The 24,854-nt window shown below is 42.2% G+C and overlaps 1 protein-coding gene and 1 non-coding gene across 3 annotated transcripts in view; one reads left to right on the forward strand and one right to left on the reverse strand.

Moving 5' to 3' along the window:
* The window catches only part of NELL1 (neural EGFL like 1), a 734,878-nt gene that overhangs the window by 672,480 nt on the left and 37,544 nt on the right, over positions 1–24,854 (forward strand). The window contains exon 16 of one of the 2 annotated variants that reach the window (XM_037162229.2): positions 5,992–6,132. The exons of the other annotated variant lie outside the window; for it this stretch is intronic. Coding sequence (XP_037018124.2) covers positions 5,992–6,132 — 141 coding nt within the window. The remainder of the gene's footprint in view (positions 1–5,991; positions 6,133–24,854) is intronic. 2 annotated transcript variants of the gene reach the window in all.
* Positions 9,192–9,298, reverse strand: LOC119061668 (U6 spliceosomal RNA). The gene has a single exon (XR_005084833.2). It is a non-coding gene; the product is annotated as a U6 spliceosomal RNA (small nuclear RNA).

Consider the following 24,854-nt stretch of genomic DNA (forward strand, 5'->3'; position numbering starts at 1 on the left):
ACGAGGAAGACAGCCACAGATCTAGTGCCAATGACACCATTATGATAACGGGCACCTTTCAGTCGAATGGACCCCAATGAGTAGCTAGTCAGGACTTACAAGGAAGAAGCAGTAATAATGATACCACTGTATATTTTTTGTAGCAGTTAATTGACTTCCAGAGCCTGTTCATACCTTGGCAGAGTTTAGTCTGTGAGACAGACAGAACATGCATTTTTTTAAAAAAAATTACAGTTGGCTGGAGAAGCAAATGATGTACAAAGAGGTCACTTAAACCTTATAGCAGCCATTTAGCTGGCTAGTAGCAGATGAAGGCGTAAGTCCCGGAGCCCAGATCTCCAGTCACCTCAGGTGTTCATGCCGGAAGAGGACGGAAGGATGCTACAGCGCAATCCTTTCATTGTGTGTGCGGAAAATTGAAACCTCGAAACTGTTTTGGCACGGACGGTGTTTCTCTGTGGCTGTGTGGGGATTAGAAATTAGAGAATGTTCATCTTTGCAGGCCTCATGGTTGCCTGTCGAGCTTTGTAGAGTGGCTGTACGTTGATCTCATTCGATCCTTAAAACAACATTATGAGCTGGGCATATCATCCTCGTTTAAGAGCTAAGGAAACTGAAGCTACAAAAAGATAAATCGCCTGCTCAGAGTCACACAGCTGGAAAGGAAGAGAGCCAGGACATGTGACCGCAAAGCTTTGTCTCATTTGCTTGTTGTTATCTTGACTCAACTTTAAGCAGAGAACTTCTCCTATTCCTTCAGCTGCCTGAGTAATCAATGGCCAGTGCTGAGGCTTTTTTCCTGTTGGCTTGTTTTTGTTTGCAGAGGTTGTGTCTGTGTGAGTCCTGACCTGCGCACAGTCTTTCCCCTCACTGTGGAAAGGAGTCTCTCAAAACAGAAAATACTGGGAAAGTACCCCACACTGGGCAATGGCTCAGTGAGACAGAAATGGCTTTCCTATTTGTGTACATACATAGTCTGTGACAGTTTCTGGCCTGTGGAAGGCTCTGCTCTTCATGCAGAAGCCAGGCAAAGACACTGCCCTTTTCCACAAAGGGCTTCCAAGGTCTCCTTGTACCCTAGTCCCCTGCCACTCCCCCATGGGCAGGTGGCAATGGAGTGGAGGCCCAAACAAGAGGATTTGGAAAGCCATGGTGGCACTGCCTTATTTCCAGCTTATTCCAATGGCCTCACCTGTCTGCAAAGGAGGTATGCTGTGGACACATCCCTGAGAACCAGGGAAGAGGGGGTGGGAATGCTGGCCTCTTTCTACTGCAGAATCTCTGCTTCAGTTACTGGTCCTTTTAGTTTCCCTCAAACATTCTGATGTGTGCCCTGTTGAAACCAGTCCTCGCATTCTGCAACTATTATACAATAATTATGTTTGTGTTCGCTATGTCCGCAGGCCTTTAAGTTACTAATTGCACTTAAATTTATATGACAATTTTAGGGAGGAGAGAATCTATATTTTAATGGGGTATATATTATAGATTCATAGATTCTATTCCTGAATGTTTACAAAAGTACAGTTATCTCAAAATATAAATGAATATTTCTAAAGTTGCAGAAGTCACTGGCAGTCCCAACCAGTTTCCTGATTACAAATGAATATTAGATTCCCCCCCTTTCTTCTGGTTGTAAGTGGCAATATAGAGCCCAAAGGTAATATCCTATACAATAGATGAAACATAATAGATTTTTCTTGAGTCTTTTCTGTTCATCCACTCAATCAAGTTCATTTTATTCGTTTCAATCTACAGATGAGAAAACAAAGACTTGGAAAAATCTAAACAATGTATTAGTGTGATGGCGAGCGGGACTCTGAAGCCATGGTTTTCTCCAAACTCCATGTTCTTAACCACAGTTATTTTCTTTACATTTCAGTTTGGCGCACAGGAACCTTTTTTTCATCTCTGCATCACATGTGTGCTCTATTAAGCTTTTTTCGAATGAATGAAAGTCTCAAAAGTTTTTCTTATGACTCATCCTGCCCACTATATAAATGCTGAGAAAAGATGGCATCCAAGTGCATGTTAAGCCCGTACTTGACTGTGAATGTCAACCAATTAATATGAAATACAAAAGTATCTCCGTGGAAATGAGCATTAAGAAAAACTTGCTTTTGTAAATTTGCAAGCAGCAAGTCTGAGAGGGAGGTTATCAGGTGAAGGAAGACATTCATCCAATTCAAGAGAGTAGAATTTTATAAGAATCAAAGGATTCATTTGCAAATGGATTTTGGTAGCAAATTCACTGCACATTCCAAATAGGATTAAATGTGTTGCTCAGGGTGCATCCTATGAAGAAAACCTTGGTTTGTCATCTGTTTTTCATTATTCATAAAAAACTCAAGCTCTAGGTAAGCTCCTTCACTGAAGGCTATATTAACTGTCTTTTTGTTGCACTGCCTTAAAACTCTCTAAAGGTTAGACATGGAAGCAAAGTATTAAATGGAAACTACATGGTGTCTTTTAAAGGCAAATAACATGTAAAGATTAAACTAACCTCATTGCATTTAGTTTTGTGAGTTGACTTGGCATCTTTGTGATTTGCAAACAGCAGGAGATGCTGTGGTCCTTTGAATCTGTATTACAGCTCCTTTTCAGTGTTGCTTTCATTTAATCCATTATCACTCATTTTTTTTCATTCATTCATTCCCACAAATGTTTGGAGGGCACTTTCATGTTTCTTGATACTGTCACAAGACATGTAAACCTAAGAGGTCTCTGTTTTTGAGAAATTTGCACTTGACTGATGGACACAAAAGGGAAATAACTGTGATATAGAGTAAGATGTGTGCTTGAATGGAAGTGTGTGTGTGCAGAGTCCCTGGAGATGGGGGACTGTGCAGCTGGAGGAGCAGAAGAAGGTGACATTGGTGAGATCTGAAGGATGAGTGTGTATCTCCTCCCCTTGATCGTGAAATTCTAGGTTTCAGCAGTCACGTGTTTTTCCAGCTACCACAAAATTCATCCTTGGCACATATTTCCAGCTCAACACATATCTAAAGTACTGAATAAATGTTATTGTTGCATAAAACTTCCTTTCTTGATATATCAAGAAGATGACATGATAAACTAGTGACAGATACAGATTCTAGCTAACTCTGAACCTGGTGTCACCATTTGTTAGCTGTGTGGCCTGGGCTGGGATGTGAGCTATTACGTCACCAGCACTTGGCATGGAGGCCACAGAGATGAATACCATAGGTTCCACTCTGGACCCCCGGGCATCTCTTGTTTCCTCTGCCCCCTTTTCAGGTCTGTGCTCGATTAAACTGAAATTTAAACACAACCCTAGGAGTTGTTATAAAGGGAAAAATGATTATTTTTGTTCATTCCCTTTGGGATGGCTGACAACCTGTGTGATGCTGACGGGCTCACTGTGATTTATCAAAAATCTTTGAGAGACAGAGTCGGATCCACAGTGGACTGACCGAGACCTGTTCCCAGAGCATCTGTCTCGTGTGTTTGCCCGTGGCAAGTGCTGACCGGGAGAAGCAGATCTCTGTGGGCAAAGGCAGCCACAGCCCACTTAAAATGTTGAAAGCCCCCAAAATGTCACCAAAAAGCCTCCAGTGTGTTCTGGATTTGGGTCTGTGGTAGTTGCTTTTGCCACTGCCATGACTGTGCAGAAGAAACGGCCAGTTTTGGGAGCACATCTCAAGTAGTCTGGTTGCATAGAAAAAGACACTTTCGGCTTCAAGTGTAAACCCCCAGAACAGAAATGTGTAGCCTTGTTACCAGGTAACGGTGTGTGATGAGCCCTGGTTATTCCCAGTGAGTCCCTGGCAATGCAGCTCCCAGACAGGGGGTATCTCCAGTGCTTTTCTCATTTCCGATGCGAGCCTGGGGTTCCTGGTCCCTGGGGCCATTGTAGATGGATACCTGTCCAACCGTCCTTACACCCCGTGGCAGCCCTACACAAATAACTTCAGGCCCGCTGGAACATGGAAGCTCTTACTGCTCTTTCTTATCCTCTTGTTCTGAGAATAAAAATATCTGTGAATTGAAAAAATATTTGCACCTCATTCACCACCACTCCTCCTCCTAGAAATGGCCCATTAAGTTGAAGGCTGGAGGACTTATTTGTAATGTATTCAAATAATTTATCCTCCAAACAGGGGTGGTTTTGAGAATGAAAGGGGCAGCAGATGTGAACCAGGCCTTTCTCCAGCCAGTTAGGGTGTACAGTTATTTTGCTTATGTGGGAAGCTTTTGCTTCTGAATTTCCTGGTTTCCTTCAACACTAACTGTGGCTAGATGGCTGTTACCTAAATAGTGTTGGTAGTCCAGAAGTGACGGGGTCTGTGGGGATCATGACGGCCCCTCTAGGAGCTTTGGAAATAAATGTCTGAGCAACAATTTGTTGCTGATCCACTGCAGAGGGTTCTTTCAGCTGAACACAGAGAAGTGACCTGTGAAACTCAGCCTTCTAGTTATGTGTGTGTCCCTTGGTAACCCGTACTCAAAACATATGAAACTGACCCATCACCTAGGGTCAGCCCTTCCTCTCTGAAACGTAGCCTCCATCACTTCTTTATTTCAGTTATTAAATTTTTCAGTGATTCAAGGCATGTCCCACAGAACCATACCCCTGTAACATTTCAGAAATGACAACACAGTTGTCGCAAATTCATTTTCTGGGGATTTATAGTAAGTGGACACAAGCCCAATTGCAAGAGCAGAAGGTACCCTAGAAGCACTGGGTCCTGGTGGCTTTTAGAGACCTAAGGGAGGCTGTATGTCCGAGGACTATATGGACCCAATCATATAAGCCATAAAGGAAGAAGATGGCAGTTGGCAGAAAAAGCCAGAACTAAAGCTGGAATTGTCCAGAGTAAAGAGACACCTTTTCTCTCTCTACGTGGCTGGAAGGCCATGAGGTGAGAGTGACAGGTTTCAAACGACACGTGCAGCTGCATGTACAACTTGTCTAGGTGATAGAACTGATGGCAGCCAATTGCTCTGAGCAGATGCCTATGGCAGGGAGCTGTTGGGAAAGACTCCAAAGAGGGTTTTGATCATTATGTGTTCTATCCCTATATTAATTAGATCTCCATTCATATAAGACTGCCAAGGTTCAGTATTTCCAGAAGAGTGAGGGGATGATTCCCAGCCAGCAATGACTATCTTCCAAGAAATAATTACATGGAGAGAATGAGCTGACCTTGGTGTCACAGTTGACAGCTCATCTTTCTGCAAAAGTGTCATCTGCTTCAGCTCAGTGACAAGCCTTTGGGCTGCAGAATCTAGGCATGATTCAGGAATTGGTGGATCCTAAAAAGCCAGATCCTAGAGCAAAGGAAGCCCAGGGCACTGTCTCTCATCAGCAGTGGCTGAAGAATGAGGATCTCTGATTGACTGTCAGAAATCAAGTCCTCGAGTAAATCAGCAGTTAAAAGAATTAGAAGAGCACCTCCCTGACTGTGCTCCCCAGAACACCAGCATCCCCAGCCAAATATATTTGAGAAACAGTGCATATTGTTATTCCCCTCTCTAAGCTTTGCAGGGCTTATAAATGTGATAAGTCTCTGAAACTGCACTATAAAAAATCATTTTAACACTATTTAATCTAGAATTCCCTGAACTTATTTGTTCATGGATATGACCCAAGAATATCAAATAATATCTGGAATTACTCTTTTGGAATTATGAATCAGAGAAAAGGGATATGCACTCAATAACAAAACTGTGCTAAGCATCCTCGATTTAGTTTTTGATGACCCAGGAGCCTACACAACAGTTGGAGTTGGGAAGGTCTTCATGACCATGAGCTCCTTCATTGTTCAATATATGACAATGCATCTGACAGCAAAGCTTGCAATTTGGATTCTGCAAAAACTGGGACTTGGTTCTTCCTGTAACTTTCATTTGAGGTGACTAACCAGTTTTAATTGATATATTGACATGAGCATGTTTTAGGTGTTTGCTGAAAGGTTAGTGTCGAAAGAAATTAATGTGCTGGTGGGCTTGTGTTTTTCTCTGAGGCAGATATTGATGAATGTACAGAGGGAATCATTGAGTGCCACCAACACTCCCGCTGCGTTAACCTGCCAGGGTGGTACCACTGTGAGTGCAGAAGCGGTTTCCATGACGATGGGACCTATTCACTGTCCGGGGAGTCCTGTATTGGTAAGCGGCTTTCAGCCATGCCCTCCATCCATCAGGCCCCTTGCAGGAGGGACAGCCAGCTTTGGTACTCTGTTCAGCTCCTGGTGTTCAACTATGACCCCTCCCTGGTTAAAGTCATCAGTTGTCAAATTTCCTCCCTCCACAACTCAGGGATTAGGCTAGGGATTATGCAGTGTGGGGTTTTAGAATTTCATACATGAATGGGGCAGTTGGAGGACAAAGGTGGTCTGTATGCTAAGGCTTTGAGTTCTTTCTGAAGGACATGATGGTGGCTTGCTGGAAGCTTGAACTCTTTGAGACACAGCTGTGAGAGAGAAGGAAATGTTGCTGGACTTCAAAGGCTTAGTTTAAATGGCAGATTTTGTACTACAAAGGTCACTGCGTTTCTCTATGCCTTCGCTTGTAAATACGTAAAGATGTGGATAGTAATACACATACATTGTTAGGGATAAGTGGGATAACCTGTAGCTAAAGACGGTAAGCTTTGAAACAACACACAAATGTAGAGTGGCATTGACCTTATTATTGTTGCTATTACCACCACCATCCTTGCAAGGTCCCCTTTAATCACTGATCTACTTGTGGTTCTATTAAATGCTGAATGGAAGTTAACAGATGGAGTTCTTCACCTTCAAGACCTTAGAACTTTCATGAAATCTAAACAGCTGATCAAAAGTGGAATTGTTTCTATGAGAACCTCGGCCAGTTGAGTTATTTCAGGTCACATGGACTCAACTGAATACTTAACAGTGACTTGGACAGACCTAGAGGGCATACATTCTGACCGCGGGTCCCTAGAGCTCACACTGCTGAATGAGAATTTGGTGTCTTTGTTCACTGCATTTCTTTTTTTAGAGGTTGCTACTGAGATCCATTTAGTGGTTTTTCTAACTTCTCCCCTGAGATTACATTAAAGCAAAGATGAATTAGGGACCAATGGGCAACAGCATAAATTATCCATCACAGTTCTGATATTACTGTTGAGGAGCCCGCTGTGTAGTTGTTAAAGGCATGGGCCCTTGATCCAGATTGCCTTCAGCCAAGTTCCAGCTCTGCCATTTCTAAGTAGGTTACCTTGGGCCAGGTATTTTCTAGCCTTACCTGCGTTATCTCATCTGTAAGATGGAAATGTTCGGAGCTAGTTCATATGAGTGATGTGAGAATTAATTGTATCTGTTAAATGTTCAACAAATGTCAGTTATTATGATATTAAGTGTTCCTGCATATTCAACACTCTGCCCCCTACTTTATACACGTTTTTTTTAATCATTAATGCAACCTCAGCAAGAAGTTTGCATTTATCCTAGGTCTTCATATGCTTGCTTTACATACAGCTCAGAACTCCCGTGTGTGTGCAGCTCAGTGTAAATAGATGCTGGGTGAGTGGGACTAGATCAAACAGCTCTTGTGTCAACAGGCCTCCAGAAATCAGTCTTTGATGTCTCCATGGGAGTCATCGCTCCTGTCCTCTGCTAACTCGGGAGCTTTTTCTGGTGTATGTTTCTGTGGTTCCACTTACTGTACCACCATACCATTGATGGGCTCTCTGACCAGACTGGGAGCACGAAACAGGCTTCATGCTCTGTCTCTCCAGGGGTACCCTTTGGTGGCTGCTGTGCAGTAAACAAGAAAAATCAACCACTTCATGTGCCCGGTAAAGACACACAGTCACAGAAAAGATGACACCCACCCACATAGCTGTTTTCCTATAAGAGGAGACTCAAGCCTGGGTCAAGGGTGACTCTATACCCCAAGTCCCAGGGACAGCCTCAGTTTATACCTGTCATTCTGATATAGTTATCAATTATATCAATTAGTGCCCTGTCACTCTCATAAATGTCTGTGATAAGATGACAGATGTCATGGTCCCCTCACCTGCTGATTCGTCTCTGTTGTGCCTGGTGAGGTGGGTGCATGTTCCCATGCAGATGGGAACTCCTCAGCAAACTGGATTCCTTGATAGGGGAACAGAGTTTTACCTTGGGTAATTGTTAATCTGAATTCCCGTTTATTCCCACACCTGTAGAAATGTCTTTGTAAGTGGGTCGCAATAAGAACAGACACATGAGCATCACTTAGTCTTTGGTAGTTTGGGGTATTCTGTTGGCTCAGAATTATTTCTCGGTGAAAGAGATGTATACCTCAGCTCCTATCACTTTTCTGTTTCAACCTGGGATTGCCTTCCCATTGAATGTAAGATAAATTTCTAACTTCTTCGCGTGGACTTCAAGGCTAACTCTTGGACTCATGCCCTACATATTTATATTTAGCCTTTTTGATTTTTTCATTCCTTCAACATGACAGTGAACTCACCCAGTTTCAGGGCCTTTGCTGTCCTCCGTGTCTGGAACACTCAACTCCTGTCTTGTCGTATGACTTTGTTCTTTTTTATGTAATTCTCAGCAGCAGAGCCTCTTTTTCAAGGAGATCCTCCCAGGCCATTCTATCTGAAGTAGTCCTTCTCCAGTTACCTCATTATGTTCACATCACTCACTCTCTTCTACATCTTTTATAGCATTTGCTATTTTCAAGTTCCCCATGCATGTGCATGTGTATAAATGTATTCTGCCACAAACACCCAAATTCCCTGCAGCACTGACCTCATCTGTTTTTCACCACTGCACCTCCAGCTCTGGAACAATGTAGGCACATAGTAGGCATTTGATGAGCAAATGATTGAAAGAATAGACCATCAAAATATCAGGCCAGGTTCATTTTCTTTCTAGTTTGATGTAATTCGGTCTGTAGAGTATAGTGCTTAGCACAAGGTATTTTATATCACAAAATCATGTGAGTCTTAATTCAGAAAGAATATTTATTGAGAATAACCCTTGCATCAGTACGGTATTAATTAAGCCTTGTGGCAATATGGGTGTGATGGGGGTAAGATCCCATTCTTGAGGGCCTTGTGACCAGATATGTTCTGAATCATAAGAACACTTCTTTTTTTTTCTTCTCTTTTATTGTTGTTCAAGTACACTTGTCTCCATTTTCACCCCATCACACCCTCCTATCCCACCCATCCCTGCCTCCCACCCTCGAACCCACCCCCTTTGGCTAAAAATATGGAACGCTTCATGAATTTGGATGTCATCCTTGCACAGGGGCCATGCTAATCTTCTCTGTATCGTTCCAATTTTAGTCTATGCGCTGCTGAAGGGAGCACATAAGAACACATCTTAATGACACTAAAAATTATCACATCAAAATAAGCCTAATGCTTATATTTTTAAAAAACCAGCTTCTAAAACAATCTTTTAAAGTATTTTTCAAGTGTTTCCGCTACATGCACTCAGCTATGCGGTTTCCCCAGGTAGTAGCAGAGAGGGCGCCTGTTTGCAACCTGAAGGTGGCGCGGGAGGCGTTCGGGAGAACAGCCGCACGACGCTCTGCGCAGTTTTTGTCAGACGCGGGTGACCCCGCCTGCCCTGTTGACTTCAGTTACTGTAAACTTTGAGTGTTATTGACATCCCAAAGAACAGCTCTTGTGCACAATCTGCCACTTCATCACCAAAAATTTTAAAGATTGTCCTGTTAAGATCGTATTATTGGACAAATGACTAGACTTAGCGATTATTGAGGCTGAAAGAATCACTATTCTTGAGTTTTGCAAAGCATCTCCCTTTCTCTGTGTGTGTGCATGTCTCTCTCTCATTTTTTAGTGTAGCTTTATAATTCTGAGAAAGAGAGGTCAAACAGAAGTTAGCCGAGTGGCGTGGCAGAGAGGATGACAGCGATCTGCTCTCCCTGTAGGCTGCAGTGCACTGTGTTTGCATACCGTGTTGGTGGGAAACAATGATTCTTATTTTTTTACATTTTATCTCTTTTTTTATTTTTTATTTATTAGGGTGATGTTGGATAATACAATTGCATAAATTTTAGGTGTGCCGTTCTGTGATACATCCTCTGTATACTGCGGTGGGTGGTCACCGCCCTAAGCGAAGTCTCCTTCCGTCACCATTCATCTCCCCTCATCCCTCTTCTACCGCCCCCCTTCCCCATTTCCCACTGGTAATCACCACTCTGTTGTCGGCGACTGTGAGGACATTTTTCATTTGTTTGTCGTCTTAATCCCACTGATTCTTATTTTAACAGAAGTTGTGAGCAATTGCCTTTTTATCTTGGCATAATTATCTGGGCCATTAAGAAATGAAAACTGATATATAATTAACAGTGGCATATATTACAAGCAGGATTTTACGTATTTTAAAAATCAGATGCCAGTCTGTCACCGTGATCCAACTTGCTCGTGCATGTGAACGTTTCCCCGCTGCTGCCTCCCATCTTCTGCATGGACCGCCAAGCCTACTCACACACATCTTTCCCTCTGTCCAAGCCCGGCACTCTCTCTTCTCTGCTCCTTTCCCAGGATGCTGCTTCCTGAGCATCCCTCTGTCCCCATTTCCACTTGTCAAAATCCTGATGAGGCCCTTCTCCCTAAGCCAGTGATTCTCAAATACGCTTTACAGTGGATTCACCTGAGTAGCTTTGCAAAAACACCTACAAGGGGACCTCACACCCCAGAGATTTGGATTCAGTTGGTCTGCTTGGGACTTCCTGAGGTCATTTTTTTAAAATCTCCGAGTGATTAGAAAGAGTGTGCAGCTAAACATAGAGAATCACTGTCACAGATTTTTCTCTAATAATAAAAAACACCTCCCTCTTTTATGTCCCCATAGTTATATATTTGTCCCACTTTTATGGAACTTACCAGGTCAGGCTTGTCCTTTTCATCAGTTTGTTATAGCCTCGGGGACAATTGAGGTCTTTTGCTATCCTTTCTATATTTGTATTGAATTAAATTATATCGCTCATACATTTTTTTGTAGCAAACATGATTTTCAAATCCCAGTAGCCCCCATTTTATTGATCACAAGCTATTCTCTGGGAACAAGGCACCTCTTGGCCTCCCAGCACCGCCTCCTCCACAGAGCTTGGTTCCCAGACTCCGGAGCCTGCCCTCCGGCCACTGGAACTGGCCCGAGCTGCTGCCGCCACTGCCATCAACATGCAAAGCCACATAGGACAACCAGGAAAGGTTGCTGTGCAGTCTCTTGGGAAGGAGACTTCAGTTTTAACTGGTCCGTGTGCTGGGGCTGATTGATTGAGAATGATTTGATTCTATTGTCCTGCCTGATGCCTGGTGCTCATAGGAGTGGGGGTGAAAATGGCTGGATCCTGGAGGTGCTCCCTGTGCAAAACCTCCCTGCGGGGTGGGGGCGAGGAGGCCTGAGCAGGTAACAGTGTGATGTAGTGGCCAGGCAGGTGCTAAGTCCACATAGGCCTAGATTCAAATCCCAACTGAGCTGAATTGACTACTTTTGGTTTCCCTTCATTATATGAAGAATCCAAAGGTAAAGAGACAAAGAGAGAATTAAATATAGTTGCTACTTTAAATTGTATGAATGAGCCACTTATACTTCAGTGGAAGAACCTTCTAGCTCAGGAAAATGTGGAAACACAAAATCTGAAGCTGGGAAGTGATATGGACCATCTTCAGAACTGCTATCCCAACTGGGCCACTTTCTAGCTGAGCAGCATTTGGCAAGATATATAACCTCTCTAAGCCTTTGTGTCCTTAGCATACAGTGATTAAAATAATACATGCTGGTGGATTTTTTCCTAATATAAGTGTTCTTTATGCAGGTATCCTGGCGAGTAGTAGGTCCTGATAGTCAATATTTAACGTTCCTTCACCTCAAATCCCTCACCTGTCAAACGAAGACAGAAACAGCAATGCCAATAAGAGCTGACATTGAGAGTTTACTTTGTGCCAGGCGCTGCTCTGAGCAACTTACAAAAGCACCAGCCTCCTAAGTTGCTACCGAGTAATCGTGAGTGTTATATAAAATAACATGGATAAAGCAGACTCAGCACTTGTGTTCTGAGTGTTCAACCGAGTCAGCCAGCATCACTAACTGAGCACTTACGCCACGTGGCTGGCATCGTGCCAGGGAATGCCCTGAAATGTCTGCTTGAGTTCCCACACCTCGCCTAGGAAGGAAGCCCCTGCTATCATCATTTTAAAGATGAGGAAATGCCCCAAAGATTAAGATAACTCGTCCCAAATTTGACAGCCCATAAATGGCACACAGAGGCCATAATTCAGGGGTGTTTGCCCTCAAAGTTTCTGCTTTAATATGTTAACACCTGTAATACTTTCCAGACAGGAGTAAGGTCAGTGATGAGTGTGTGGGTAAAGAAGACGTTCCGTGGAGCAGCTGGAGGTCAGTGAGACAAGGCAAGGAGAGAATGAGAGACAATGAGTGCAGCCCACATGGAGAGGTGCCGCAGGATTTTGTGTGGACCAAGAGCCTCGAAAATCTATGTCATCCACTGACCTCAGGGCCAGTGTTGTGGGGCTGGGGCAGGAGGTCAAGGTGGTGGGTTCCTGACAGTTGATCTGATATCACCTTAGCCGTGACAGTGGTATCACCTGCCTATTCACTGATCATCACCTTCTCTGCACTTCTGCTGATAAGAATCCAGAGTAGAAAAAGGCCAGTGGTCATGAACATGCAGCTGCAGATGTTAAATCAGGTGAGAACTGGGTCCCCTCAGACCCTCAGGAAGCTTTCTGCTCCCCTTCAAAACCAGCCATATGTACATAAGCCTGCAGGTGGTCAGCATATGGGATAGCCGGGGACATTCTGGGACATCTAGAGGAAGGTAAATGTTCCTCCTCGGCTTCAGTGATAAACACTTCACAAAATGCTGTTGGAACCAAGTTCATTGCACTAAACTCAGGTGTGAACCCACGGATCTTTGTTCACCCTCAGGCTCTCTGGGCTGACACAGAACAGGGCTATGTGCTGTTTTCCACTTAAACTTTGGAACTAAAACCAGACATTCTGAGGAATTATTCTAACAGCCCAGCAAACCAGTTATAAAGTCTATCCCATAAGCCACCCTTGGGCTTGTTTAGGAAATTTTCCATGGCAACTTCCCTATTGCTCCAACACCTTCCTGATGGTAGTCGTGATTAGCTACGGAGCACATGAGACTACTTCGGACTTTGAAGCAGTGCTTCATATATGCAGAGCCAGAGAACCACAGTTCTAGTCCAGGTGGAGAGCATGGGTGATAAAGAAGAGAAGGAAAATTGGGATGCTATTAAAATAAAACTCTGCAAAAGTATCCTAGTATTGTTTTATGTATTTTATCCATAAAAACAAATCTGCTATGGTCTTAGCACTAATCTAGGTGATACAGAGGATGCAAAGAATTTATTCTTTAGAGAGTTTAAAACACCAAATTGGAGACAGAATCAACATATGCGAGCCAACCAATAGCATTCTGATCTGATTGTAATTAACTATAAAACTGTCAACTTTGTAAAATATGTAGGTGAATAGGGAAGAGTGTGATCAAAGAGATCCCGTAATTGTACAAGACTACGTGGGCAGGATTAGACCTAAGGATGGGCAGGTTTAGGTGTATTGTGGGTATACAAATAAATATTAATAATAGCTAAGATCAACAGCTTATTTCATATTCTGGGCACTCTTCTAAGAGCTTTGCACTTCTTAACTCATTTTATGCTCGAAACAAGTCCACCAGATGGGAACTGTTATATAATCTCTGCTTAATGAACAAGAGAAAAAAAAAAGCTGAGGCATGAAGATGTTTAATATTTTGTGCATGGTCATACAGTTAATGCCTGGGCAATTTCTTCTTCCAGAAAATGTCATTCCTTTCTAAGAACTGTGTCCATGTTTAATATTTTCGAAATATTAAGTGGCAAAAATATTGCCTTCTTTATTGCTTGCTAAGGACTTGCTGTACAAGTGCTAATATAATAGCCACATTTTTATTTATTAAATGCCAACCGTGTGCCACTTGACCTTCAAAAACCCCTTGTGCGGCAGACAGCTCATGCGGGGAAGCACATCAAGCTGCGTGGCAAGTGCACAAGCACCCGTGTTTTTCCTGTTCCCACAGTCGCTTCAGTCATTTGTTTATTAATTGGAGATAACTTATGAAAGGATTAAATTAGGGTGTGAATAGTGATGATGATTCGGCGACTTGCCTCATTTTCTACTTCATCGTGTTCTTGCAGATACACCCTGGTATACAATGCGTGATTTCTTCATTTAGTTCCTTTGCATGTGTGTGTGGGGGAACTAAGACTTTGCTCCATGCCAGTGTATTCTGGGGGCCACACATAACTGAACAGAAGGTAGACATCCAGGACGGCGGCCATCTAGGAGGTCCCCCTGATCACCTTGCTCCATGCTGAAAGGTGGCCTCCAGGTGATGGGAACTTCCAGTATTACTACGTGATGCTGTCCAGTCAACGTCATGGGGATCAAAAGCTAATGAGTGGAAAAGACAGGCACACCTGACAAGCGGGTGAGGAGGCCCGCTCACCTCTGCTCGCAGCTGAAGCCCGAGTGGCTGACAGTCCCCTGTCCCCAGCCGCACTGAACTGAGAAGCACGGCTCTGCTCTGTGGGCCACGTAGTTTTGCCTGGAGTCTGCTTTCCGCCTGGCATAAAGAAATGCAACAATAAAGTGATTTTGACTGATTGAAGCCTTTTCTTTTTCCCGCAATTGGCCTCAGCAGTTAAAACCCATCTGGGGCAATGGCTCCAACAGAGCATTTATCAAACTCGGCGTCTTAGGAGGCTAATGCCCGGTGTTTTTAACCAGTGGGTCTTATTAGGAAATATATTTGGGAAATTCTAAATTAATGGAACTTCACTGGTTTATTAACTGCAGGGCTTTTCAGAGCCTGCATCATTAGTGCCCCAAATGTAATTGGCTTTAAAATCCCTTTCCCTCCCAGGCACCTTGCAGATTTAGTACTCTACAATATATAATGACTTAAAAACTTATGAATATACCCTACTCCAAAAATTTCTAGAAAACCTTCTTTATTCAGTATCATTGAATAATGAGCTGTTCAAAAGAGGTTTTATTTCAGTTCTGCAACAGAAATGTGTTGAGCACACTGCTTGTTCTTTACAGACCAGCAATTTTTATACAATTATTTAATTTTCGTGTAAAGAAATCATTCACATATGGCTTTTTGTCTATTACTTTCTTTTTTGTTGTAATCATTATAAAATGAAAATCACTCATCGCTACCATACTATATTGAGTGATTGTTTTCTAAAGGCTTTTTAGGTATGAATAGCTGTTTTGTCTCTCAGCTAAATGGTGTCACTCCTTAGGCTTTTGACAGAGGTAGTTCTCCTTTGAATAGATATTTTGTCTCCTTTTCATTTTGCCAGCCTACCCTCTAATTTTTAAATAAGATTGTGACGATTGCTCTCCTGTCCGCTGGGGTAAATGAAGATTTGGAAATGTGATGTCGCAGGCCACAGAGCTCAAAAGCAGTGATTAGAAGCCAGTTGCTTATTTAGATTCTAGGATGGAAAGAGGGGGCGTGCCCATCTCAGGAAGTGCTCCGTGACAACTCTGTATTGCGTGAATAGGCCCAGTGGGAGTTCTGAGAAAAGGAAGCAAGTGGAGATGGGCGCTGTGCGGAAGGCTTTGTGGGTGGCGTGGAGTGCACGCTGGCTGGTGCACGCTGGCTGGTGAACGCTGGCTGGTGCGCGCTGGCTGGTGCACGCTGGCTGGTGCGCGCTGGCTGGTACAGGAGGACTAAAGCTGGCGGGTACACAGGGAAAGACTGACATTTTTCCCTAAAAGGAGCTTCGTGATGTGGTTATGGTTTTCTTTAAGGCCTTTTCACTATGAACTTGGCTTTTGGGGCAAGATCAAGCAGCAACAGAGGCACTTAGATTTTTTTTTTTTTTGCACAGGATCTTGAAACTCATATCCTGCAAAATCTTCTTCATAGATTTTTAACTTTTTTTTTTACTTTCTTCCTGAAGACTTGGCAGTTCCAGCCAAGTGACAACAGAATGAGTAGGGCACTCCTAACAATAGTTGCCTGAACATTAGTGCCTATGAGCTCAGTGTTCTATGGAGCCTAGGGCAGGGATTCTAGAAGTGAGATCATCAGACCTGCAGCATCAGCACCCCTGGGAAGTTGTTAGAAATGAAAATTCCCTACCCCACTGCAGACTGACCGAATCAGCAAATCTGGGCATCAAGGCCTGGAGATCTGTTTTTGTACAAGCCCCCATGAGCTGATTCTAATGTTCACTCGGACTTGAAAACCTCTGGCTTGGGGGGTTATTTGAAAGCCTTTGGAGGTGTCCACAAAGGCCCTGAGACTGCAGGCAAGTGTGTGTGGATGTATGTGCATCCTTGGGAGGAAGCAGAAGCAGTGTTCCTGGGGTCTCAGAATGACCCTGACCCCAACAATGTAGAAACCACTGCTGAAGAGCCAGACTTGGTGTTTCCAGTCACCACTCTCATCTAATTTCTCAGTGTTCTCCACGGAGATTTACGGTTCCATCTCAGGGAAGGGTCCCCTGCCTACCTTTCCTGTTTCTGAGCATCCTTGATACTGAATTTCACATAATTATCAGCTTCCTGCCTTTTAAAGCACAGTGCCAGCAAATGTTTCATTACAGAGACTTCAGGCCTGAATGTCTTAGGGCCAAAGACCCCATCTGTGCGGCAACTTAGAGATCAGCATCTACAATGCTTTGAAATGAATATCGCATTGTTTATTTTAGTCTTGAGGTCACTCATGTTGCTCTGGAATATTTACTTGTGGATTTGTGAGCAGGGAAATCTAACCTGCTGTACTCTGACCAAATAAAGAGCATAACCTCACCATTCACTGGTTAAGCAGGCCCTTACTGAGAGGGTTTGGTCTATGCTAGTCCATGAGGGAATCTTAGACACCCAGAGAGAATGCCCTTCCAGTCAGGAATGGGAAGAAAGGAGGTGGACAGGAATTAGGGGAGAATTGAGCTGTAGAGTAACCAAATACATAAAGAAATAAAAATCAGAGACTTTAGAAAAAAGTGACTAACTCTTCTTGGGGTTGAGGCCTGGGGGAATGGCAGTGTATGTTGAAATCTGTCACGGAAACTATATTTTCATGGGATCTGTAGGATGAGAAGGTAAAACAGGCTTGAAGGTCAGTATTTCAGGCTAGAATAGCACTGTGAATAGGCAGTCATGAAGGAAATCACTGTGTACCCTGGGGACGGTGAGAGACTTCCGGTGTGGGAGAACTGCCATCTATATATATATATATATATATATATATATATATATATATATATATCACTTCATATATATATATATATATATATATATATATATATATATATATATATGTATGTTGTAGATGGGGAGTGACAAAAATGGAGCTCTGAAAATAGAGGTGGAGACCAGAGCACAAGGAGTCTTAGGTTCTAGGATAAGGAGTTAGGAGTCGTGAGCCCGATTTCTTAGTATCAGTGCCTTACAATGTGGTTGTAACCTTAATTTTGTTGTGAAAACACTCTGATACTTTTAAAAATGCAACCACTATAATATAAAAGACATAATTTATATTTGAATATAAATATATTGGATTGACCAAAAAGTGTGTTTAGTTTTCTTCTGCACAATGGCTCTAGTAGTGCTTAGTTGTCTTCAACTTCATTTGAAACAATTTTATTAGATCGTATTGTGACAGCTGTCGTATCAGTGTGCATTTTTTAAAAACTTAACAAAATTGGTGAATTTTTGCGCAGCCATTGTAATATTGAAGATGGGAGAAGATATGCAACATTTTCAGCATATTAAGCTATATTGTTTCAAGAAAGGTAAAAAAAACAACTGAAATGCAGAAAAAAAGATTTTTGCAGTGTATGGCGAAGGTGCTGTGACTGATCGAATGTGTCAACATTTCTGATCGATTTGTGAAGTTTCTTGGTGTAGTATTCACATTTTAGCCAAATAATTTTTTGCCACAGAGCCGTCTTATGCGTTGGAAGTATCACCCCTGGCCTCTGCCCACTAGAAACTAAGCAGGAGATAGACGACATTCAAAATATCCAGAGCAATAAAGTTATTGGTGAAAATGAAATATATGTCTTTCATTTTACAGAAAAAAATACAGAGAAGACTTTTTGGCCAACCCAATAACTATATAAATATAGTAGTATTTCTGCCAAACTTTCAAACCATGTTTTGCATCGATGTCATTTTCTGCAACATGTACAATTTTATTCTCTTATTATTATTATTTTTTTTGCTCGGAATGCTTTTCCCCTGAAAAAAAGTAAGAGCTGGTAAGAATTTACCAGCTATTGGCCATGCTCAATATCAAGAAACTAGTGCATGCTAACATTTTGTCTTGTATTTTTCATAACAACCCTTCAAGTTTGTTATGAATTTTTCTTTGCCACACAATAAGAATTTCTCAGCAGACGAGCCGTGAAATGACTTACTAAAGCCATTAGTGGGAACACATATAAGTAAAATATGGATTTTACAAGTTCCTGACAATTTCTAGGTATATGACCTTGTTGTGGCAACTCAAACGAGGTCATTTTCCTGGAAAAAAATCTTTGAGATAATGAGATCACTGCAGGATCAGACCATTAGTCTAGCTTGTCTTTGAAGAGACCTAGGCAGGGAAACCAGGAAGATGCCCTTGTGATGGTCCCAGCACAGAAATGGACAGGAGGGAATAAGCTGTGTTACATGATAGATGGTAAGGATTCTGTCTACTTTGGTTAATTGTGATGTTTTTAGAGAGGGACCTTGCCTTCATTATTCTATTAGTACCTTTTACAGATAGCGAGCATCAGTTAATATTTAGAGAACCTGTGCACTGGCTGGTGTCTATGAGATTTACCATTTGGTCCTCGCCAGTTGTTGCTGTACTTCTTTTCTGCAGAGTCAGGAGCCTGCCATTGTGTGATGAGGTGGGACAAGCCTGACCTGTAGTCAAGATGCTGGTGCTTCGTTCTGACTCAGAACCTCACTAGTCGTGCGGCCTTGGGCTTGGTCCTCCACCCTGTGCTGCCTGTTCCTGTACTTCTCAGGCCGGGGAACAAGAGGCCTGCTGAAACAGGCCTCTGCATCCACAGGTGCACACACCTGGAAGAGAAATCACACTCTACTGGGGGGTTGAGGGGAAAAAAAGTGATCTATCCAAAAATCTTAATTAAATTATAGACTAGAAGGCAAAAATAATTTTTAAAATAGAAAACATTAAATCTCAGATAAATTTTAGACTCATAGTTTCCCTTTTATATATATCCTGGATTCCAAGAAATGAGTTCACTCTTTCCTGCCAGGGAGACAAACTTGGCAGAAATGTTTGAGAAGCAATGACCACTTGACCCTCATTTTGGGCATCTTTTAAGCAGAGATGATGATAGAGCCGACATTCTAAATTTCTTGGAAGGACAAAGTAGGTCATGAATTTGAAAGCATTTTGAAAAATCTGAAGAATATAACATACAAAGACTGTAGTAAATATTGTTACTATACATAATGAAAAGATAGAAATCAGTGTGGCTTGAAGTTGCGTTCATCATGACTCAATGAAAGTACACAGGGATGGCCGGGGTAGCAAAGCATCTGCATGTTCCTGGGAGGATGCATGAAAGAAAGTCCTTATTGTTTGCATCACCCTGTTAAAATTCAACCTACCCAGGAGGAGGAATTTTGCCTCATGATTTGCTATGGTATCCCCAGTGCCTGGCATATCATACGTGCTCAGTAAATATTTGTGCAATTAATAAAGGGACTCAGAGTAATTGTTTATATTACTAATGAGAACATTGGCCCCTAAATGCTTCTTACTCTGAGGAGCTGAGCTGGACCACAGATGAACCGCGTCAAGAACTCCTATTGTTTTTGCTCTAGCAGCCTGGGTGGCATCAAATATAAACAAAGCCGGGCACTAAAACAGTAAGGACAGATTTTAATCAGTGACAAACTATTGCAATAGGGACAAGGGTCCACTGTGAATTGAACTCAACTTTGATTTGTGAAGAGGTGACTGGGCATTTTCAAAGGAGAATGAGTAAGAGGGAAGAGGGAAGTGGAAACTTACAAAGAGCAGGAAGGGGACTTTGGTCCATGTGAATCCTTCTGGTCTGGGTTTGTACCTGGCCTCCCTGGAGTTAGGCTCCTGTTCTTCCTCAGAGACTGGGAGGCAGGTCCCATCTTCAGGTGCTGGCTGGAACAGACCGAAGTTTCTCTGGCAGCCTCGAGCTTTCCCAGTCAGGAACTTAAGAGGGCAGCAGTCATCGAGATGTGGCCTTGAGCTATCAGAAATTATGCTAGTGTTTGCTCATAAAACCATTCTGGGGCTTTTTAAGTATGGAGGGGAGTGGACAAAATCATTTGTACTTAGAGTCTGCACCTTTGATAGGCCAAAGTTGAGGCCTTGTTGAGAAAGGGGCTCTGAGGAGCATGACTAGAGTTCGCTCATGGAGAGAATCTTTGCTTCTTAAATACCATATGATCTCACCTTTGACAGGAAGCTAAAGAATAAAACAAACAAGCAAACAGAATAAAAACAAAGACACTGAAATAGAGAACAAGTGGGCAGCGACCAGAGGAGAGAGGGAAGGGAACTTAAGGGGAAAAAGGGGGAGGGATTTTGAGGAACAAGTATGAAGGACACAGAGATGAGGACTGGGGGGGGGGGAAACGGAAGAGAGGGGGGGAGACTGAGGGTGGGGTGGGATGGGAGAAATAGATGAAAAAAAAATGTACTTGAAAAGTAACTAAATAAAATTTAATATTTAAAAAAAAAAAAGAAACCAACTTAGTTTTGCTCCTTAGAGTTTTAACCTCCTTTAGGGTAAAAGAATATTCAAAGGTCTAGAGCTGAGAGAGCTGAAGCCTCTAATTCCTTGCTTCACCAAAAGCTTTCTAGATCTTTCCAGAGAATATTCCTTCAAAATTGGAGACAGCCCAATATTGGTTTTTACCAAACAGTTGATTATGGGACGAAATATGAAGAGAGGGAGAAAATCCTAGAGAAGAAAATGTCTATGAAAAGACACCGTAAGATCACATTTGGATTTAGTTATAGTTTGTTGGTCTCAGTAGATTCTGCCCTTCTTGGCAGTGGGGGTCTGAATTGTGGTCCTTCATCACACCCTGACTCTCCTTGTACTGGGACAGTTTCTGGAAGAGGTTTAACCACTTCTTGGAAGTTAGAGACCAAAATACACACAGTGGTGAATGGAAACGGTAAATAATAGTCATGGCAGGTCTTTGAATTCCTGGGGGTTGTCATTTGACCCTCTTGTTGCTTAGGCTGAGACATGACTTGAGAATTGTACCTTTGACTGTGTTTTTTGGCCTTTGATTTCTTGATAGGTTGCAGGGTATTTCTGGGAGTACATGCAATTACTGTGTGACCTCTGTGTGCCTAAAACCTTTCCTTGTCATGGGAGAGAGAAGTGATTTCTCATCCGATAACTTGCTCGAGAGAATGATTTGTCAAATTATAGTGAGTTTCGGTTTCACCGAGGCCGCATTCCTCATGCGTGTTTGTCACTAAGGAGACCACACTGCTCCCTGGGCAACCTTCTCTCTTTGGCACCTGCTAGCAAATGCTCATTCAGAGAGACTAGAGATGTTTCAGTAGACGTGGAATGTCCAAGAAGATTATTTAATTCTAAGAAAAATCTCTCAGTTGTACCAAAGCGGGCTTCTTCCATTGATGTCTATCCTGTTCTCCATCTGCCACCAGTCACATGCCAGCCCCGTCCTAGGAAGGTACTCACATAAAGTTGAAAGTGGATATGACCTTAGAAAATATTCTATATGACTCTTATATTTTACCAAAGAGAAAACCGAGAACCGAAAGGACAGGGTCCTTTCTTAAAACCACAGCTCAACCAGATTCAATTTGAAGTCATGGCTTTACATTTCTTAATAGGTGATACACACTGTAAAATGTGGTGGGAGACACAAAGAAAAACCAGAATATTGCTTTGAATGAAGAACAAAAATAGAAGAGTCTGTTCACAACTAAGCAAACAGGGTAACATAAAGAGATACAGTAACAAAATTGAAGCACAAGAGGGGTAATTCTTTTCAGTTGAGGGTGATATATTTTTAAAAGAGATTAAACAATAAAACAAACATAACAGTAGAATGTATATGGCCCAGCTTTAGGCACTGAGTAATTTGTACAAACATACCTGTTCTACTTCTCTGTGATGCTGACGCAGCTATAACACAACTCACCATCCCACCTATAGGCAGGTATAAAAATGTATAAATCTAAAGTCATTGGCATCAATGCTGTAGCCTCTATGCAGTAAAATTCTCCTTGGATAGCAAGTATTTTAATATGTATAGATTTTTAAATTTATTCTCTCCACTGGTCAGAACTGAATTGATTTTAAACAATTTTTATAACTACTTAAGCATGACTTGTTTGTAGCAGAAAATAAACCAACTTGATTAATTTAGAAGGCTGCCATGCTTTTATTTTATTCTTGTTTTCCTACCTAGAAGAAACTGTTTAATCCACCTGCAGTAAAACACCTACATGTGTGCAGCCTATAAATAAAATGTGGGCAGTGATCAAGGCAAGTTCATGGAGTGTCAGCAAACTCTATTCTTTCTATACTAGTCACTGAGTATGAGCGCCAGGTGTACTGAGTAAGGCTCGTGAGACAGCTTGGAGTATTAGCATTCCTCGGTTGGGCTGTCCCATGAACCGATCAAATCCGTGAAAAGCTGTGTGAGAATTCAGAATCCAAGTGAAAATCCTCAGTAAATAGATGGGTGGGGACAGGGGCAGGGGCTGCATAATTAGAACTCAGGGCTGGTGGTGCAGATTGCAGTACATCCTGAAGAGTTAGGACCGTTGAATTCATGAGACAAGTTAATTTCTATGAGGTAAAAAAATACACAGACAATGCAAACAGAAATAATAACAACAATAGCAGCTAATCATGTTTGAATGAGAACTACACGATAAGCACATACCGACTCATAAATTAGCAGACTGTCCCAGGGGATATTTTTATCAACATTTTGCAAATGACAGGACCAATGTTCAGAGACGTTCAGCAAATTTTCTGGAGTCAGACAAACAATAAGTTGTAGGGACAGGACTGTGATGACTTTGACACATTTGTCCCCTTTGCCTGGAATGTCCCTGATTTTAGCTGTGAAACTCATCTATCTCATGGACCCTCAGTCCCAGGCAAACTGGAACAATGGGCCACATTCACTGGCACCTGTAACTGCTGGGCTCCAAACCTTTAGTTTTTAACAGGTATGTTATACTACTTCCACTGAGGAGAAATGAACCAAAAAGCAGAGATGGAAGCTCAGGAAAGACTAATAACTTAAAAAAATGGGAGAAAACTACATGGTTTGTATTTAAAGATCATGTAGGTATTCTTTGTCCATTTTATCCACGGTCCATAGCACTGTGTATAAGACAGAGTGAATAGATGCTCAGTAAATACATGTATAAATAGTTAATTGGTTGATAGATGGTTACTGGTGAATCAAGTAATTGATGAATGAAGAAATAAGAGCATGAATAGGGCAATATTATATCCTGGAAGGGTCAAGAAAAGAGCCATAAGATCTTAACAAATATTTGTTAACAATATTTGTTAAGTAAAGATTGCTGATTTTGAAAACTAATGGTCATGTGAACCTTCAGGACTTAGGCTTTGGAGAGGGTCACGTGAAAACTTACAACCACTTAGGAGAGGATGAGGTAGCTGCTCATTGTAGGCATCAGGAAGTAAGACCCGAATGCAGGAAGTAGATAGGGTAAGAGTGATTCTAAGCAAGGTGTTTTCTTTTTCCTTTGCTTAAGAGAGAGTCTTCACAGCTAAAGGAAGAGAGAAAGACTCACTGGAGAGTAACAAAAGTACACACTGAGCCCAAAGAGGAACACCATAGGATAGGGTTTCTTCCCGACCCCAGAAGGACTGGAGGAGTAACAAGACTGAAGAGTTAACATGGAATGGGCATTGGAACTTCTTCCAAAGAGATTCATGATAGCATCTCAAATAGATGAAGCCATAGTTCACCAATCTTTCAGTCTGTATCTTTTCAGGCCAAACCCCTCATATGTCACTGGAGCAAGATGAGTTTGAATCCCTCGCTATGCTGATAAATCTTCTCCGATGTATCCTAAGTACATTAACCCACTCTCAACAGTCTATACTCTAAACGGCACATGATATAGCCAAGTGTGGTATGGTTAGCACATGACAGAGGGTGGCTGTTGTCTCTTTTGTTCTGACCTGAAACATACTATGCAGTTTGAAATTTCATTATCCTTGTATTTTGCAAGCCCCCTCAGGCCTCAGATTTTTCTGCTTGTTTCTTCCACCTCCTTTGCTGATGTGTGTGTTTTTGTCTGTAGTTTTCTCTGCCACCGTGAAGGAAGTGATGCCGCTTTAGCTATGGGAGAGGCATCTGTGCTCTGTCTTGTTTATCATTAATAAGCCCCCAAGCTCTGTTCTCATCTTCAAGCCACTAATATCTGGCAATGATTTCCCAGTCAGAGCACCCACAGCTGGCTAGTCAAACCCCAGGTTAAATTGTGTTGCTGATGCATCACCTGTTTTGAGCTTGAAAGTAAAAGCATATGTGTTGTGAAAATTACTCAAGAAAAAGGAAAGGGGGGTAAAAAAAAAAGTTCTCTCCTTTGACCTAACTGCTACTAAACCACTAGCGGAAAAATGTTTCCCTTGATCTCTGAAATCAACTTGTAGAAGTCCCAGCCCCCGAGGCAGGTACCGTTACAGCTGTTATGCTGTTAAAACTTCTGCAAAGCCATTTTTCTTGAAGAGTAGGAAAATTGTTTGGGGCTAGGTTGGGATTGGTTTGCTTGCTGCTGATATAAAT

Source organism: Artibeus jamaicensis, unplaced genomic scaffold (genome assembly GCF_021234435.1).
Source record: "Artibeus jamaicensis isolate MK-2021 breed Jamaican fruit bat unplaced genomic scaffold, CSHL_Jam_final contig_797, whole genome shotgun sequence".
Taxonomy (NCBI): domain Eukaryota; kingdom Metazoa; phylum Chordata; class Mammalia; order Chiroptera; family Phyllostomidae; genus Artibeus; species Artibeus jamaicensis.